The 19,333-nt window shown below is 51.5% G+C and overlaps 1 protein-coding gene across 1 annotated transcript in view; it reads left to right on the plus strand.

Moving 5' to 3' along the window:
- LOC144947370 (synaptophysin-like) overlaps positions 1–19,333 on the plus strand; it is an 89,583-nt gene that overhangs the window by 48,988 nt on the left and 21,262 nt on the right. The window contains exon 3 of the mRNA XM_078876651.1: positions 18,663–18,787. Coding sequence (XP_078732777.1) covers positions 18,663–18,787 — 125 coding nt within the window. The remainder of the gene's footprint in view (positions 1–18,662; positions 18,788–19,333) is intronic.

Consider the following 19,333-nt stretch of genomic DNA (forward strand, 5'->3'; position numbering starts at 1 on the left):
TGGACTCGAGTCATGTGACTTGGACTCGAGTCAGACTCGAGTCATGAATTTGATGACTTGCGACTCGACTTGGACTTGCATAACAATGACTTTGTCCCACCTCTGCTATACACCACCCTATACCTTAGAATAATACATAGTGTAATATTACACTATGTATTATTCTATCCACCCTACTGTATATCACACTGCTGTATATTCACTATACAATTACGATACTATATATAGCCTTATACATTGTATTAATCATTATACATTGTATTAAACATTGTTTAATACAATGTATAAGGCAATATATAGTATCGTAATTGTTTAATACAATGTATAAGGCAATATATAGTATCATAATTGTATAGTGAATATACATCAGTGTGATATACAGTAGGGTGGATAGAATAATACATAGTGTAATATTACACTATGTATTATTCTAAGGTGTATAGTAATACAGTATATAATTTAATGTTGGGTTTGTCTATGGCAGCATATAGTACGGGGTAGACCCGTGTGATGTAAGGGGAAAAAAGTTTAGCTGGAAGCATATTATATTTTTTTGCGACATAGAATTGTAATGTATTACTTACTGTTAGTAGCTCAGCTTATTGGAGAGTATATTTAGTATACTGATGATAATATGTAGTTTATACTTTAGTTTTTACGTGGTTGTTTAGTTACTGCAGCTACATACTATTAACATTCCTTCCCTTTATTAATGCTACCCCTATCCCCTCCCTTTGATGCTGCTAATACTGCATAATGCACGGGAATAATATGACTTTGAAACCCCCCGCCCACCTCCTACGCATTTCACAAGTAGTACTAATCACATACCTGCATTTCCCATAAATATGCTAAATTCCTATTGATATGCAAATTATTTTGTCAAGGCGCCCTTACCCCCTTCCAACCCAGCTTAAATATACGCTCCAAGCGTGGTGGTGTTTCATTCAGACACTGTCTCCCCGACAGACCTGGTCTTCACCTGAGGACGGCTGCTTGTGTTGTGGCCGAAACGTCGTGAGAATTATTTTATTATGTTTTATTTTTATTATTTTATTACTTCCCTTCTACGTGACTTTACCGAAAGAACCAAGAAGATGAATCCCTGCAGTCACGAAAGCTTCAAATCGAAAAATACAAGCGGTCGTCTTCAGGAAAAGGGGGTTTAGCTTCCAAGGCAAACTGTTTATAGGGGTTTGAAATGTGCATAGCCGAAATGTCCGCAACCAATGATAATGTAAGTGGGGGGTAGCCAACCTGACGGTAATTGGTTTTCCACCAATCAAAGGGCTGCGAGGTAAAAATTAGCATGTTAAAGAGGGATTAGCATGTTAATGGAAGATCACAGAGCCGCAACCAAGGGGTCGGCGTGCGAAGTGACTGTGAAAGCGCAAGTTTGAAATGGGCGTAAAGAACAACTAACATCGGAAGGTGGTAGGATGGGAACATCATAGCCAGTTATGACTTAAACCGGTTGAACCTATCTACGTGACTTTACCGAAAGACCTAAGAATATGAACTCCTGCAGTCACGAAAGCTGTAAGTCAAGATTCAAATATTACTTAATTACACAATTTTCCCCTCCAGGACAATCTCTTGAGATGGAACATTTCGTTTGCGAGGGTTGTCCCGGCCAACGATTTCCATTTCCATTGAAGCAGCAGCACGTCATGACATTTATACAAATGTTATAAAAACGACAATAGATTCTGGGATCGAATGCAGGTTTCAGCCGCCCTGTGATTAAACCAGTCACCAATTACTGCACAAAAACATTAAAACATCCTCTCAAACTTGTTTTTTTCCCAAACATGTTAACTTGCCGTTAATGTTTTTGCAATCTACGTGGCCTTTGACAACCCTGAGGGACACGCAGACAAGATGCTCCCTCTTCAAGGGATTATCCAGGTAAAAGTTTTTTGAGTGTGTGTCATTTGTTACGCATTGTGTCTAGCGTTTCACGTTTGTGCAGACTTTAGCATTGGCTGGCTTGCCTCCACCCGAGTTTCACGCTTAAGGGGCCATCTTAAATCCTCGATATAATATTTTATTTGCGAACACTGCCCGTCCGTTCCCATCCGTCACGAGCGCCCCACTCGCATCCCTCAGCTCCGACCATCACTGACAGTCGTATTATTCCACGCGTCAGGATCTCCTTGATAAAAACCCTTTTGGCCGCACACGGATTTTGGAGGCAGCTCCTTAATCCAAAATTGAAAACTCATTTCTTTAGAACTGCTTTTTTTGTGTTTAGTTTGTTGTCCTTCCCCCACACCTCTGATTAGCGCGGTTGTCTACGTACGGTGCTAAAGAAGTTCAATGCACATACAGTTTGCTCTCCTATAACTCATGTTTTCATGACGTGAATTGGATACAACACGATGGATGTGTAGTGTAGCATAAGTCAGAGATGAGGTAGTTGCAGGAGGCACCTTCTTTTATTGTAACACCCTTCGGCCGTTCACACACAGGATCGCCTCCTTCTCCCACTCCCGTTGCCGTACAGCCCAGCCTAGACACAACCCTAACCGCGTTGCACCGACGGCGTCATTGACGAAGACAGCCAACAACTGTGTGGCCGCGCAATTATCGAGTGAAGGCGGCAGCGACGAAGGCAGTAAAGATGACAGCGACGACGAGACGAGTCCACTCCCAGAACCGGCCGCCCGGAGCTCTCGCTCTCTGCTGCTTTTATTCTACTCAGTGCGGCCTGGCTCCGCCCTGGTCGTGCCTCTCTTCTCGATCCCACTAGTGGGTACCAGGGGTTTCCCAGTGAGGTCTTCCGTGACCCCCTTACCCCAGTTCCTCCGCCCTGCCGGCACACACGCCGTGTGTGTGCTCGACGGCGTGTGCGCTAACTGTCCCCTGCAGTTGCCGCTGCTGGACAGCAGTCAGCGCTATGTCACTGCAGATGTATTAGGGAACACATTTTTTCTAACGCTAAAGCGAATTGCATATAATGCGATTGAGTGAACAGAACTACGTCACGTGCGAGTAGGAATAAGTGGTTGTACGATTGTCTCGGCATAGCATCACACAAGGCTTGATGCTGCTGGATGCTTCTAGATGCTACCCGCGCACCTCCATCTTTGTTTGGCCTGCATACCCATCTCACGTGTTATCATGGACTGTTCTCTACCCTATTATATATTATGTATTGTAACGCGATTTTTCCATAACGTGGCGTTCTTTGGTAACGCAGCTACTACCGCATACTTGGTGAACAAGACTCTTCATACATTCCCACTCTTCTTCTCGATGCGGTTTTTATTTCTGATGGAAAGTGGATGGGAAACGCCCTACAATGTCCACACCCCCCCTCTTCCCCCCCCAACACCACCAAGCCGCGCCGTCGCCCATCGTGCTGCACGTGTTCCACCTCCGCCCGTCGCCCTGACCTTGGGTGAAACAAAAAAAAACGCGCCCACAATTCCTGCCACGGTGCCGTGGAGCCGCAGTGCTGCGTAGCAGCAAAGCTGCGTCCGCTTTCAGCCTGACATCGCGCCGTCCACCCCGTGGCATCGCTGCCAAACGTGCAGCCGGCGCGGCCGCACCAGGGGAACCACAGCCCGAGAGGGATTTTTGGGCCAATGTTGGTCCGACGTTGACTGGGTTATTGCCTGTGTGTGTTTGCTTTTACGGCGAGCGGTGGCGCGGCGTTTAGAACGTTGCACTACGAAACTCAGCGACCCAGGTTCGATACCCGTTCACGGCCAACACTGGTGACGATTGTCTGAACCGGTCCTGGGCCTCCCCTAAGTCGACTCAGCCTCAAATTAGTACCTGGTGCGGTGTGTAAACATCGTCACTACGTGCGTAGTGTCCCAAACCCCTCGTGTGCCGTGCCGGCCTTCATAGGTGCTCGCTAACAGAACTTGCTCCTACAGTCTGTGAAGGCTATACGGCGGATCCTTTTCTTGTTTTATTTTATTCCAGTCACGTATTCCCAACCCACCAGAGTTGCCTCCTGTCTGGTTTTGACCCAGACAGTCGGTGAATTAGCATCTGTGGTCAGGCACAGGAATTGATCTATACCAAGATCTGGCACCAGCATTGCTGTATAGAACACCAAAGAAACATTCAATTATCTCAAACACAACTGTCGGCAGTGACAGAGCATGCTTGTCAACAAGGACACTCAATTGATTTTGATAACGTTGAATTGTTGTGTAAAACTAATTATTACTGGCCATGACTAATTAGAGAATCCATTGAAATTGAGAGAAACAGAAATAACTTCAATCGCTCTGACAGCTACAGGCTTCGTGCGGCCTGGAAGCGTATTATTAAATAAATACAATTACAATTCCTTATAAGGGAAACAAATACCAATGGATAACAATTGAATGATTACCAATCTATATAATTACAATACCCTCCCCCTCTTTGCCTCGAATCACTGCACCAGATTGAATTGAATTAAATGATGAGGTCACCCTGATGCTGCTCTATTTAAGACCAGAAGCAACAGGAGAGCTTCACCATTCTTGCCCGATGAAGCTGATTGTAATTATCAGCGAAACGTCGTACTCAATTTTTTTTAATGCTGTTGATTCTCTCTACAGCACACCGGTGGGATAAAGAAGTGAATGATTTTGTCCTTTGAAAAACGTGACACATTTTTTACTGTTTGGCCGTGTCGGGTGGTGGAGGGTTACGACACATTTATAAATAACGCGATCTAACCCAAAAACCTATATTATGAACTCCCTTTGCATTTGACTGCACAGCGTTGATCATAGACTCGGTGCCGACTGACATGTGTCTGGGTTTGGTCTGCATTGGGCAAGGTGAGGCGATCCCACTGCCAGCGCATGTCAGTATACTCTTAGAATATGCACACATTTTTTTATTTATTTTTGTATCTACTCGGCTGTGAATGATTTCGGGTCCGAGGCTTGGGGCCTGCTGCGGATTAGCGGGATGTATTTGGAATGTGTAATCTCATTTAAATGATCAGCGATGTCTTTGTGACGGGCAGTGCCCCCTGCTCCAGCCCATAATCCCCACGCTCCGTATGGCGCCTGTGCTCTCCAGTTTGAAACCGGGGCCTCCTAACCTCTCCTCCTCCTCCCCCGCCCAACCCCAGGCTCGTCCTTGCTCCAATACACACACACTAAAATATATAATGAAATATGAATGGGCCCTCGCATTTTTATCTTCACATTAAATAACAGACCTTGATTTCACTCAGTAATTGCACTGCACTGTAACTTCGGGGGGGTTGCGGCCGTGGTGCCACGGTTAGAATGGCAGACGTGCAATAACCGAGCGGTCGCCAGGCGCGATCGCTCGGCGCGGTTATAATGGTGTGCAAGTTTCTTAAATCCCTCCACCGAGCAAGTACGCATTGCATTAAATATGCTGAGCATTTTTACTAGGACTTCCACGCGTATATATTGCGAGCTTAAGAATCTATGCATCGTTTATGTGCCGGCTGCTGATCATCAATCCACCAATTTTTTGTCATGGCAGAAGGGTCAAAAGGTCACCGGGGGAAATCAATTGGTGTTTATGCGCTTCACTTGATCCACCAGCCGAGGAACACAAATGATGTGCAAATGGGGCGGCGATATGGCCGACCAGTGGCGCGTTTCGCCGCTCGTTGCAGAGGTACGCGGGGTTTCGAATCCAACGGCTGCTCTGGTTAACACTGCCGGTGTGTGAACTGGAAATGTACGAGCGCGCCATCAGCTTTGTGGTGCACAGTATAAAGAGCACGCGATGTCACGACATTCAAAAACAAGTAGGCCACTACCGCAAAAACTTAGAAGAACCCTCCTTAAATAGAGTCTCGAGACTCCTTGAGGCTGTTTCGGGAAAACATTAAGGTCATTAATCAACCACAACATACCACACGAAAATAACCCCATCATATTCTAATTGGTTCTGCACATGACTTTGCTAAATTCCAGCTGCGATCATGACGTTGTTTTGTCTGTCCGTCGTGCGAAGGAACTATTTCTCTCGACAGCAGGGCAGGGGAGAAAGTGGCAGCCCCTTGCTGTGTGAATACAGTGCCTCTAGTGGCTGCAGGGGCCATGTGATGGGCAAAGGCCGTACTTCACCACGGTGGTCCGTGCGGATATTCTGAAGGCGGTGGGGGGTGCCCAGGATTGGTTCAGATATCGTCGACACTCATGTTGGCCGTGGCCGGGAATCAAACTCGGGTCGCGTGCGGTTCACAGTGTGGTGCGCTGTCCACTTTGCCACCGCCCTCCACTGCCTCGTAACACAGAACGAGCCATGTAATGGGCTGTCCTTGGGTTGAATATGATTATTTATTACAGGTGTGTACCGATGCTTTAATTAATCTGTGATTACATGCATCGAATATAGTAGTTGTGTATGTGTAGAAATTGAGATTGTATGCTAATCAAAAGTGAACAATATGTGACAATGTCACTGTTACATTTAGTCTAACCGAGTGGACTCCTAATGAGACGAAAAATAGAAGAGACACAGTATATAAACGGGACGTTAAAATGTGATGATAAAGGATAGATTTTTTTTGTGAATCAGTTCCGTCCGTGAGTTGTGACCAGTTGGTTGGGTCGCTATGGGGAAGCATTGCATATCTATGCCTTCTCGATTTGAACCTTCTACTCCAAGATACTTAACACATTCATCAAGAACACTGTGTGGCCTTACAGGAAAAAAATATATTACATGCGACATGTTGGGCAATGACCCTTCTGCATGACACATAAACACTCGAAGAGCCTCACAGAGTTCAAATGCATGCATGCGATGAGGTTCTTAAAAGTCCATTGTTTGTCCCTCTCAAAGACATCGGTGTTTGTGCCCCAAATTTATTATACTGTTTCCCTATTACATACTACGTGTGTGGCCCCGTGTATGGTTATCGTGTGTGGGTCCCGTGTATTGGACCCTTGTATAGGTCCTGTGTATGGGCTCAGTGTATGGGCCCAATGCATAGGCCCCATGCATAGGCCTGTGGATGAGACTGGTGATGGAACAGCGGGCAAATAAGGGGAGAACACATCCCGGAGGGCGGCCGCTGTGGAGGTGGGGTGAAGGCGGATGGTTAGCTCACAGCACTGGACCATCAAGGATGGCGACGAGCCTTCATCCAGCAGTGGATGATCGTGATGATAGATTATATATAGTTCAATAAATATGAAATGCGGTGGCTTAACAACTACAACAACCGTTATTCACCACTAAGGGTCGGTAATGTCACCATGGCATGTGCCAGGCGAGGTGCATCTTGAGGTCCTGTCAAGTGTGGGAGGCTCACTGCTGGCAGGTCACGTGATAGGCAGACCAAGGTCCCATGGCAGATGCACCACCACTGTTCTGCCTCACAGAAAGACAAAGATCCCCGTATCACATTAACAGACTGTTGGGGCAAGTGCTGATAGCAAATAGCACCTATGAAGGCTGGCATGGCACACAAGAGAGTGGGTAGTCACCACGCCCGACCGCCTTTGTCTCCCTAGTGATGATGTTATATATATCATAGCAGGTATTTGATGAAGGCTGAGTCAACATAGGGGGAGGCCCAGCACTGGTTCAAATAATCGCCGCTGGTGTTGGTGGCCGTGAGCAGGAATCGAAATATGCTGACTGGATTTGTAGCGCAGCGTGCTAACCGCTACACTTCCGGTCTCCACATTTTAACAGCACACACACGTACAGCAATACCCCGGGTTAGGTCGGGGACGCGTTTCTGAAACGGTGTCAATCGAAGCGATGTACAGGGTACGGTGGTGGAGGCGAAGACCGAGAGAGGAGGACGGACGACGATGTTGTCAGTGACGTGGGGGTTGAGGGCAACGCAAATCATGTGGCGGTGTTCGTAATAAAGTGACGTATTTGCGAAATGGTGTAAAAGGGGGAGACATAAATCGGCGTATTGCCGTACACACAAAACCCCGTTGTGCGTTCATGGGGAGTGACATGCGCAGAAGCGGCAAGGTATGCGGAGAGACAAAAGTACCGCAGTCTCGGGGTCTGTGAGCCCCCTGCTCCGCGGCAGAGCGGCAACTTGCACAGGCGAAGAGAACAGCCGAGAGAGACACCTAGCGGCCGGGAGAGACGACCACAACGACGGAGACGGAGCGCTACTTCTCGCTCACCCTGCAGACAACACACAAAGATCCAAGTGCTGTTACCGAGCACCTGTGAAGGCCGGCACGGCACACGAGGGGTCGGTGGTCAGCACCACGCCCGGACGACTTTGTCTCTCCAGTGGCGAGATGTTTACTACACACCGCACGATGTACTGATGTGAGGTTCCCCACACACACACACTCACCGACCCACACGCGCACACCCTCAGGCGCAGACAGACGGTCCGGCATTGCGCCGTGCTTAAAAGCCAGCCAATTGTCCTCGGCAAAACATCCAAGACATCCATTCCACCCACCCCACCCCGACGGATCGCTTGGTGAATCGGAGAGCGCCACGGGCGGCCCGGACCGCTTTCACGCTCAACTTGCCCCCCACTTAAGTCGTTTTACGCCACTCAGCCCCCCGCCACTTCCCCCTCCTTCCCATTCCTGCTCGTCGCTTGCGGCGGAGTGAGTCGATAGGCCAGCGACGCCATTGCATGCTGCGTCGACTTTCTGCCTCTCACGTCAACGCGCAACCTTTCTTGTCTGTCATTTAATGCGAAAGTTTGATGGGGGCGGTGGGTGTGGGTGGGGGAGTTCGTCTTATTATCCTGTCGGTGTGTGCTGTACGTGGTGGAAGGGGAAGAGTAGTGGCACAGCGGTTAGCGAAGTATCCCTGTAGTGGGAAATAATCTTAACTGTCCCGGGCCTACCCTAGGTCGACTCGGCCTTAAATAACTACCCGGGCGTGGTGCTGGCCACCCACATCCCCGACGTGTGCCGTGCCGGCCTTCATGAAGTGGCCGCTTAACAGCACTTGCTGCCCCAGCAGTCTGTTAAAGACTATACAGAGTCTCTTTATCTTCATGACCATGTTTGTATAACTTTATTGACACCGGGAAAAGATTGGGGGGAGAGGGGTGGGGGTGTGCGTCTTTCTTGGAGTGTCTTATAAGGTCGCCACGGTGGCGAGTTGCTTAACTCCCTCACCTCGTATGCAGGAGGTCATGGGTTCGATCTCGACCTTGCCGCCTGTATATTTGGAGTTTGCATGTTCTCCCCGTGGTCATGTGGATTTTTCTCTGGGTCCTTCGGTTTGTTCCTCCACATTTAGAAACGTGCGTTTAGAGTATTTGGCTACTGCTATAAATGTCCACGTGATAAGCCACTGCGTTGAGTTATCATTTGTGGCCAGGTCGCGTATGAAAACGAGCTACATGGCTCAGTGGGCCTTACCTGGTAAAATTTTAAATAGTTTCGTTTACAATTGGAAGAACACGATCACAAATTCACACCCTGCTCTCCCCTCCAAAGATGTGTAGGGTTGTTACGGGAGGGCTGTAGGTGCATGGGATCCAACGGGGAATAAACACAGTGGGCGGAGCTCCGGGAGTACACGGGGGGGGTGCCCGCAGCGACGTCCGCATCAGGCAGCCTGGGGGGTTGTGATCCTGACGGGGGGGTATAAAAGGGGAGGACAGAGAGAGCTCGTGGCTCAGTCTGGGAACGAAGGAGGAAGAAGGAAGATCTCCTAGTTAGAAGCCCTGGACTCCCCTCGACGCCGCCCTTGTCAGGGCTGCGGAGGATCAAGCCAGAGGCGTGGTTCCGTGAACCAGGGTCAGTACCCTGGGACTCCGGAGACCGTAGCCCGATTCACCAGTGTCGGGCCAGTTAGCCTCCCCTAGCCCGTTAGTGGAGGACTTGGGAGTAGGTCAGGGTTAGCTAGGGTGTATCCCCAGTTATCCGGGTGAGGGGGCCGCTACCCCCTCTAGTGCTGTCCTGTACCGACAACTTGTAATAAACATACGTGTGCCTCAACCTGGGTGTCCAGCGTACTTACCGGTACTTCATCTGGGGTCAGAAGTATTACGAACATGGATACACGTCAGACAGCTCGAGCCAGAGTGCCGGACGAGGACACTGCTGAAATCGTTGAGCCCGAGACGGCTCACCAAGACATGGTACAGCCGGGGCCTGACGCGTTCCTGCCGGGGCATCGGCATGAAGAGGGGCCGCAGCCAGACGCGCTACGGCTGGCTCACGAGAGGCTGGCGGAGCTGCTGTATGCCGCTGCCGCCACGCTGGAAAACATCACGCGGCTGGGGGCTGGTGGTCCACCACGGGGCGAGGGGAGTCGACGACCGGAGCGCCTTCCCGCCATTTCGGAAGACTCCAACTTTGAAATTCCCGCCATCGCCACGGCAGCTGCAGAGGGCGTGGCCGGGCTAAACCTTGGGTCCGACACCGCTCTCGCTGGGACAGCCGCATCATCGCCAGCGGCGGGAACGTCATCACGGCTGCGACAGGCGATTCCATCTGCCATTCGCGCCGACGCACAGCCGAGTCCTGGGGATAGCAGCCTGCAGACTTCCAAGGCGAACGCTGCGCTGCAACAACGCCTACCTCCGCTGAAGGAATTTGTTGGCGCGGAGGGCGACTGGGGCGGCTTCCAGCGTCGCTTCATCGCCCACCAAGAAATGGCTAGGTGGTCGGACGACGAAGCCCTCTGCGCGCTGCCGGCGCTCCTCGACGCCGACGCGCTCGCCGCCCTCACATCGGCGCCAAGAGAGAAGCGTTCTACTCTGCCGAGGGCGCTACAACTGCTGGCTGGGGTCTATGGACCATCTGCAGAATGCAGACAGCAGTTCTACGACCGCAAGCGGGGTGAAAAAGAGTCGCCCCTGGCATACAGGACGAGCCTCCTGGCGCTGGCCAAAACGGCTTTTCCCCGTATGGACGACGACGGCGTGGACGCGATGGTCACGGAGAAGATCCTCCTCCTGGCAGACGACCTGGACATCGCTGTCGTCGCACAGGAGGACGCCGAGATGACCTCTCTTCAGGCGGCGCGCCTCCTTCACGCCAACCTTCTGTCCCTGCGGCGGAAAGCCAGCAGGGCATCGGCCGGGCGTGCGGTGGCTGCAGCCACCCTTCAGACGGAGGAGCTCTACGCCGTCGACCACCGACGGCAACAGGCGCAAGGAGCACGGGCGGGCCGGGACGGCTCAAGCCGGTTCGACCGTCCATCGTCTCCACCGGGGGGTCCGCGGTGTTTCAACTGCGGCGTTCGGGGCCACGTCGCCTTGGGGTGCCGCTCGCCTCGACAGCGCGGGACGACGCCTCGACGGGACGCCGGGCCTCCTCCTCCCAAGCTCCAGCAACATGATCCGGCGAGTCGCGGCACCACACATGTTTGGCCAAAGCACCCGCCCGTTGCACACTCTCGCACCACAACGAACGGGGGGCCGATGTTGCGTTGCGACGGCCCAACGCGGATCACTGCGGGGACTCGAATCGAGCCCAAACAGTGGTCCGTGTTGGCCCATCGCGTGGTAGCCGCGTCGTCAGGGTCGTCGGCCGTGGTCGGACACATTGACGGGGTAGAGGTACGCATCCTGGTCGATACGGGGGCATCGGCGACAATCATTTCGGAGTTAATTTACAATATTCTGCCTGTACAAAGCCGGCCCTTACTGCCGGTTAACGTCCCATTCTATGCCGCTAACGGGGGCTCTCTGGGCATCATGGGACAGATTCGCGCGCAAATTTGTATCGGGGACATCAAATTGTCGGGGCCGATTTTCGTTTCCTCCTCGCTGGCGGTTCCGTGCCTGCTGGGGACGGATTTCTTAGGAAAAATGCCAATTCGTATTTTGATCGACCAAGGATGCATTGAGCTTCCGTCAGGGCGACGCATGGCCTTCCTGCCTTCCCCTGCGGCGGCTCGGACGGCGTTCGCGACGGTACCGGCGTTTGTCGTCAGAACAGTTAGTGTGCCGCCGGGAGCTCAAATGCTAGTGCCTCTGAAACTTCGTAAGCCCTTCGCTATGGGCGTAGGGGATCAGGGTGTTTTGCTGGGACCGTCTAGGGCCGGGGTTAGTGCACCTAATTTGATTCCGGCCCAGACCGTCGTAAGAGGGGACGAGGACCCTTTCATCGCGGTCCTCAATGTGGGGTCGCAGACAGTGGTGGTCCCTCAAGGGACGGTGCTCGCTCACGCGACGCCGGTACCCTGCGAGGAACCTGTCGCGAACCATGTTGGCACTGCTTCCCGAATGCTCCCACATTCGGACAGCGATGAAGGGTGGCTCGACGCGCTTTGTGCGGGATCGACGGACCTGACAAATTCAGAGCGCCAACAGCTTAGAACGCTACTGAGGGAATTTTCCGACGTTTTCAGTCGGGATAAATATGATTTGGGTTGCACTCACCTGCTGCGTCACCATATTGACACGGGTGACAGCGCGCCAATTCGCCAAAATCCGTTTCGGTTAAGTCCCGCCGAAAAGGACCATGTCAAATCGGCTGTTGATGACATGTTAGCCGCCGACATCATTTCTCCCTCCACCAGCCCTTGGGGAGCGCCGATCGTCCTGGTTAAAAAGCAGGACGGCTCGTTGCGGTTTTGCGTGGATTTTCGGCGCCTTAATAAAATTTCGGTTGCCGACGCATACCCGCTCCCACGGATGGACGAATCGCTGGACGCCTTGGCGGGAGCGCGATTCTTCTCCACACTAGATTTACTTTCGGGATTCTGGCAGCTTCCTCTGGACGATGATTCTAAGCCTAAAACTGCTTTCCGTACACCGCACGGCCTGTTCCAATTCAACCGGTTGCCGATGGGCTTACACTCAGCGCCGGCAACTTTCCAGCGATTGATGGAATTGGTTTTGGCTGGATTGCAATGGGAATCGTGCCTGATTTATTTGGATGACGTTATTGTCTTTGGTAAAACTTTTGATGAACATCTCCAGAGGTTGCGGGCGGTTTTCCTAAAGATGCGGGCTGCTAATTTGAAATTTAAGCCCCAGAAATGCCATTTGTTACGCGAGTCGGTGCGTTATTTGGGGCACATCGTAGGGCGCTCGGGTATTGCTACCGATCCCGCCAAAACGCAGTGTGTCAGCTCCTGGCCGACTCCCACCTCGGTGGGAGAGGTCAGGAGTTTTATTGGCTTCGCATCATATTACCGACGCTTCGTCGCTAATTTTGCAACGATTGCCAAACCCCTACACGCGTTAACATCGAAAGGGGTTCGGTTCCACTGGGGTCAGGAGGAGGAAGCTGCTTTCTGCTCCCTTCGGGACGCCCTGGTAAAGGCTCCTCCCCTGATTTACCCAGATTTTTCTAGGCCGTTTTTGCTCGACACCGACGCGAGCAACACGGGTATTGGAGGTGTGCTTTCCCAGGTGGTTGACGGCGTGGAACGGGTGGTTGCGTACGGCAGTCGGGTGTTGTCTCCAGCGGAGCAAAGATATTGTGTCACCCGTAGGGAACTGTTGGCAATTGTCTATTTCATCCAACAGTATCGCCCATATCTGTACGGTCGGCGTTTCACCGTCCGCACAGATCATGCGGCACTGCAGTACGCCCTGAAGGTTCAACAGCCATCGGGACAATTGTCCCGATGGTTGGAGGTCCTCCAGGATTTCGATTTCGAAACCACCTACCGTAAGGGCGTTCGCCACACCAACGCTGACGCTCTGTCACGGATGCCAACCGCCTCCGAATGCGCATGCCTCCTGGGGTCTGGGCGTTGCAAGCCGGCAGGGGACATGATGAATCCGGTCCTGGCGGCCGCCGCCAATGACGAAACATTGGTCACCATTGATATCGCGGAACAGGGGAAAGATTCCCTGCTTGGGTTGCCCGTTAATGAATGGGGGCGCCTCCAAATGGAGGATTCCTCCCTCCTCGCGTTGCGTCGTCGCGCCGGGGAGAGGGGGCGGGGGACGGGTGAGGCCGACGCTTGGGGCATGCACGCAGGGTTGCTCATGCATTGGGACAGCAAATCCCACCGTCACCGGCTGGTGGTCCCTTCGGGATTACGGGGTAAGGTGGTGTGGGCTGCGCATGAGCGCCTCCTCCACCTGGGGACCCAGAAAACTCTCGCCTTGCTCCAGCTGAATTTTTTTTGGCCAGGCATGACAAGGGATGTCACTGATCTGTTGGCAGCGTGCCCTATGTGTGCGCAGCGCAAACCACCGGCACGGGAGTCGAACCCGCCCTTGCAGTCCATCCAGGTCTCCCGAGTAAATGAACTGGTCGCACTCGACATTCTGGGGCCATTCCCCGCCACCCCCAGGGGAAACAGATATTTGCTTACTGGGGTCGAATATTTTACGCGCTGGCCTATGGCCTGGCCCCTGCCAAATCAGTCGGCAGCAGCCATCGTCGACGCCTTTGTCCAGGGTTATGTCATGGACAAAGGTGCTCCGGAGCGGTTGCTGACCGACCAGGGTAAAAATTTTTCCGGGAAACTCCTAAAACAAGTCTGTGATCTCCTAGGAACGAAAAAAATTCGAACCTCTCCTTATCACCCGCAAACGGACGGGATGGTCGAGCGTCTGCATCGCACCATCTCGTCTATGTTGTCGCAGCAAGTCTCGGACTCACAGACTGATTGGGACTTACAAATTCAAGGGGTTCTAGCGGCATACAGATTGGCTCCCCATGCTGCGACGGGATTTTCACCATTCTTTCTTATGTATGGCCGCGAACCCGACCCACCTGTTTCGGCACAGCTGCAGATCCCCGCGCCGCTGGGTAAAATTAAATTGGATGAACACGTTAAATTTAACCTTGACAAACTGACTGAGGCGCGGGATGCTGCGAGGCTAAATTCTGACAGGCGTCAAAAGGCGAACGAGCGCCTCAGGCTGGCTCGCGCGCACGTGCTGCAGTGGAAGCCGGGGGACAGGGCATGGCTGCACTGTCCCCAGGTACCACTCGCGACCTCCTCTAAACTCGTGCGCCCGTGGCGGGGCCCCGTCGAGGTTGTCGAGGTTTTGAGGCCTCAGTGCGTTCGAATCAAATGGGGCAGGCGCCGGTGGTTTGTACACCCCTCTAGGCTAAAACCGTTTGTTGCGGTGCGAGGGCCCACTCCACACGCGCGGGGCCAAGCATGTGGGGGGTCGACCGACTCGGAGGGTCCGTCGCTGCTCTCGCCTGATGTGTTGCCGGCTGTCCCACCCACAGGTGCACCGGGAATGACGGGCTCATGCCCTACAACCCACACGGGTGATGCCGACGGTCGCGCCACTTCAATCGCGACCTCATCTCGAAAGGGACAGCCGCCACCGGATGGTCCGCCGTCCGGGGTTGCCCCGTGTGACGGGCCTGCGGCAAGGACGCGCGCTAAGATGCGCAGACTCTTATAATATACAAAAAGAAGAAATTTTTTTTTATTTCACGTGTCATGGTTACTGTATGCTGCGTCGGTGGTGCGCTCCTGCCACATTGTGTGTGTTGTGTTGTGTGTGTGGGCGGGGTGTGTGTGTTGTGGGTGCGTTGTGTGTCGTGGGTGTGCTGTGTGTGCTGGGGGAGTTCCTGGCTAGTTGTATATACGCGCTTTTACGGATTTCGTATTTATACGGGGGGGGGGGGTGCGTCGGACATTCCCTTCGGGGGTGTGCTTGTTCTTCTTGTTGTTCTTGTTGTTGTTGTTCAATTTGCATTTTGTTGAAAAAAAATGAGGCACACACGGGGTTGAGGGGTAAATGTTCCTTTATTGGAATTGTTGCAGCCGGGACGGCTGCGAGCTGTAATGGGGGGAGTGATGTAGGGTTGTTACGGGAGGGCTGTAGGTGCATGGGATCCAACGGGGAATAAACACAGTGGGCGGAGCTCCGGGAGTACACGGGGGGGGTGCCCGCAGCGACGTCCGCATCAGGCAGCCTGGGGGGTTGTGATCCTGACGGGGGGGTATAAAAGGGGAGGACAGAGAGAGCTCGTGGCTCAGTCTGGGAACGAAGGAGGAAGAAGGAAGATCTCCTAGTTAGAAGCCCTGGACTCCCCTCGACGCCGCCCTTGTCAGGGCTGCGGAGGATCAAGCCAGAGGCGTGGTTCCGTGAACCAGGGTCAGTACCCTGGGACTCCGGAGACCGTAGCCCGATTCACCAGTGTCGGGCCAGTTAGCCTCCCCTAGCCCGTTAGTGGAGGACTTGGGAGTAGGTCAGGGTTAGCTAGGGTGTATCCCCAGTTATCCGGGTGAGGGGGCCGCTACCCCCTCTAGTGCTGTCCTGTACCGACAACTTGTAATAAACATACGTGTGCCTCAACCTGGGTGTCCAGCGTACTTACCGGTACTTCAGATGTGAGAATTCCCAGGAATGTGCGGTTACGTTTAAAAAAAAACACTTTCTCTCGATGGTGTCGCCTCGCTTGGGGGATTGCCCTCGTGAGCGTGAAGGGAACATTCGAATTAAATATACGCTGCCAAGCCTGGTGGTGTTCATTCAGACGCTGTCTTTCCGACAGACCTGTTCTTCACCTGAGGACGGCTGCTTGCGTTGTGGCCGAAACGTCGTGAGAATTGTATTTTATTATGTTTTATTTTTATTATTTTATTATTTCCCTTCTACGTGACTATACCGAAAGAACCAAGAAGATTCGCATTGTAGTTAGCCAGGGGTGGCGGTGGTTGGCTACGCTGCACGCTGCACTCTGCACGTCCTCCAATTCAGCATCTGTAAATTCGCACCTCCGATTAACACGGTTGACTGCGTATGGTGCGAAAGGGGTTCTACATACGTACGCTGTGTGGAGGCAGCAGCGAGGGTTGGTGGGTCACCGCACAGATGTTGCGAAACTCCCCTTCCCGTGGGCGTCGAGGAGGGTGTCGTACCTCAGCTCGCCATGAGAAGGCAGCAAAAATGTGGTCTCCATCTGTTCCATCTCTACATCCTCCTAACATGTAAAGTGCTCATTAATTGACCGATAACACCAGTGAGATCAAACTTAGAGAACCACGGAGATTGGGAAATTGTTGGCGCCGGCTCCACACCGCATGAGCTGCTTATCCCGCTCGACCATGGTTCCTACTCACGCTCCAGATGTTGTTCTCCGCCTTCAAGAACCAGCGAACACTGCAGTGCTGCGTTACAAGTTGAAATTGTAATAATTGTTATTTACGTTATCCTATTGATATCATCTCTAAGGGAATGTGAATGGTTATACTGGTAGGAACGAAGTGAACCAGCCTACAATAGATTATATCGTCCGTCCGTCCGATGTCCGATTAGGTGTAGCAACATCGCCCCCTACTGCAAACACTTGGCAGGACCCTACAAAAACCTTTAGACTCAGTGAGGCTTTCCTGGCTAAACAAGTGTAACATTCCCTTATAATTCCCTGAGATAGTTTTTAATTAAAACATTTAAATTAAAAATTAACTCACAGTGGCCTAAAGCCTACAGCTAGGCCTAAAGCCTAGAACTAGGCCTCAAACTCTCCCTTCGTATTGTACCCCCGCGTGTGTGAAAGGGAGTTAATGTTTAACAATGTTACATTCCCTGATGTTTTTAAATAGAAACATTTAAATTTAAAGCTTTTACATTAATAATGAAAACATTTTAATTAAAATTTAACTCACAGCGGCCTAAAGCCTACAGCTAGGCCTAAAGCCTAGAACTAGGCCTCAAACTCTCCCTTCGTATCGTATTTGTTCGTTCCTACCAGCCCACCCCGCAGGGACCTGTTAATAATAAAGTAAAATCTTGATTTTAAGTTTCGTGACTGCAGGAATTCATACTCTTTGGTTCTTTCGGTAAAGTCACGTAGATAGGAAAATAAATAATATATCATGACGTTTCGATCGCAACAACAAGCGATCGTCTTCAGGTGAGAGAAAGAAGCATGCCGTTGTAACGAGGCATTATATAGATCCGAGAGGGCGGAGGGGAGGCCGTAACGGGCGAGAGGGTGGGGGTGAAATTCAAAGAGCGCTTAGGTGAGAAAGAGAAAAAAGGAAAATGAAGCTTAGATATCACACTTCACAATTTAGAAATGTAATGCAACTCAGAGAGTCGGATAACACAACAGTTAACACTTTACCTGGTTGATCACGTCCTATCAAAGATTGCAAAATTTTGAATCCATCTTCTCGGTTGAAGTTATGTCTGAGTTATGTGGAAATCCTCCCCGTAGAGGTGGTTAAATCTTGATTTGAAGCTTTCGTAACTGCAGGAATGTATCCTCTTTGGTTCTTTCGGTAAAGTCACGTAGGAAATAAATAATAGATCTCTCTCGCCTGACAATGATTGCTTGTTGTTGAGATCGAATGGTCGTGATCTATTATTTATTTTCCTATTTATTTGACTTTACCGAAATAACCAAAGAGTATGAATAAAGTAAAGTTTGAGTTTCGTATAGCATCGTCGTTCATGCGAATTTCATCTCACATTCGCTGAAGTACCACAAAGCTGGCACTGAGTGGCACCAACGCAACCAACAGTGCTACCAACAATCGCCAAACGTCTGCAGTTCTCTCATTAACATGAATATATTTTCTGCTATTGAACGAGCATTTAAACATGTCAGAGGAAACCGGAGCACCCAGAGAAAACCCACGCATGCGAGGGGACAACGCTCTCCCATACAGAAGGGACAGATGATGTCAATCTGCACTTTGCTGTTCCATATTCTACTGGCGAGCCAGGGTATGGGCACCTCGGCTCCCTCCCTCTCTCTCTTCCTCCATGGAGGCCACGTGAGCAACCACCACCGCGACAGCCCGGCTTGGTTACACTGGGTATGGATTTTAACGCTCGCTCCCCCCCCCCATCCTCTCTCCGCTCCCCATAGATCTTCTCCATATTCGCGTTCGCCACATGCAGCGGCTACACGGGGGAGCTGGGCCTCACCGTCAACTGCAAGAATCGCTCCGAAGCCAACCCCAACGTCATCATCAAGTTCTCCTACCCGTTCCGGTAGTGGAAATTAACAAAACGCCACGGTCACAGCGACGCGTGCACTTGAACACACATGCAGAACGGACGACCTGAATGCATTCGTCAGCGAGTTGAGTTTTCGCTCTGGAGACCCGGGAGGCTATTGATCGGTGTTCGGTCGCCGGGCTGATGGTGGCACTGGTCGTGGTTTCTCGCCGAACAGAGGAGCGGAGCCGCGTGCAGGCTACCATCGTCCACTCTGTTCATCGATAACACTGTGGCCTTCAAAATAAATAACAGGCGACGCTGACCCCCGTACCCCCTACTGGACAGCTGTGAAAAAGAGCTTCATAGCTCATCGGGTTCTTCCTCCAGGATAATCAAAGGTTCTGATTATGATGCCTTGGACAACGGCCCATCCTCACAGCATGACACGTGTTTTTCTTTCCTCTTAAGGGCGCGGTGTTGTTGATGTATGTTAGTTTTTCATGTTAATTGTGCTTGTGCACGGCCAATGCAGCCATGGCAGCAGCATGATACAATAATGTATTAATATACACACAGAAACAAATATATTATAAAGTC

This window comes from Lampetra fluviatilis, chromosome 44 (assembly GCF_964198595.1).
Source record: "Lampetra fluviatilis chromosome 44, kcLamFluv1.1, whole genome shotgun sequence".
In the NCBI taxonomy this organism is placed as follows: Eukaryota; Metazoa; Chordata; class Hyperoartia; order Petromyzontiformes; family Petromyzontidae; genus Lampetra; species Lampetra fluviatilis.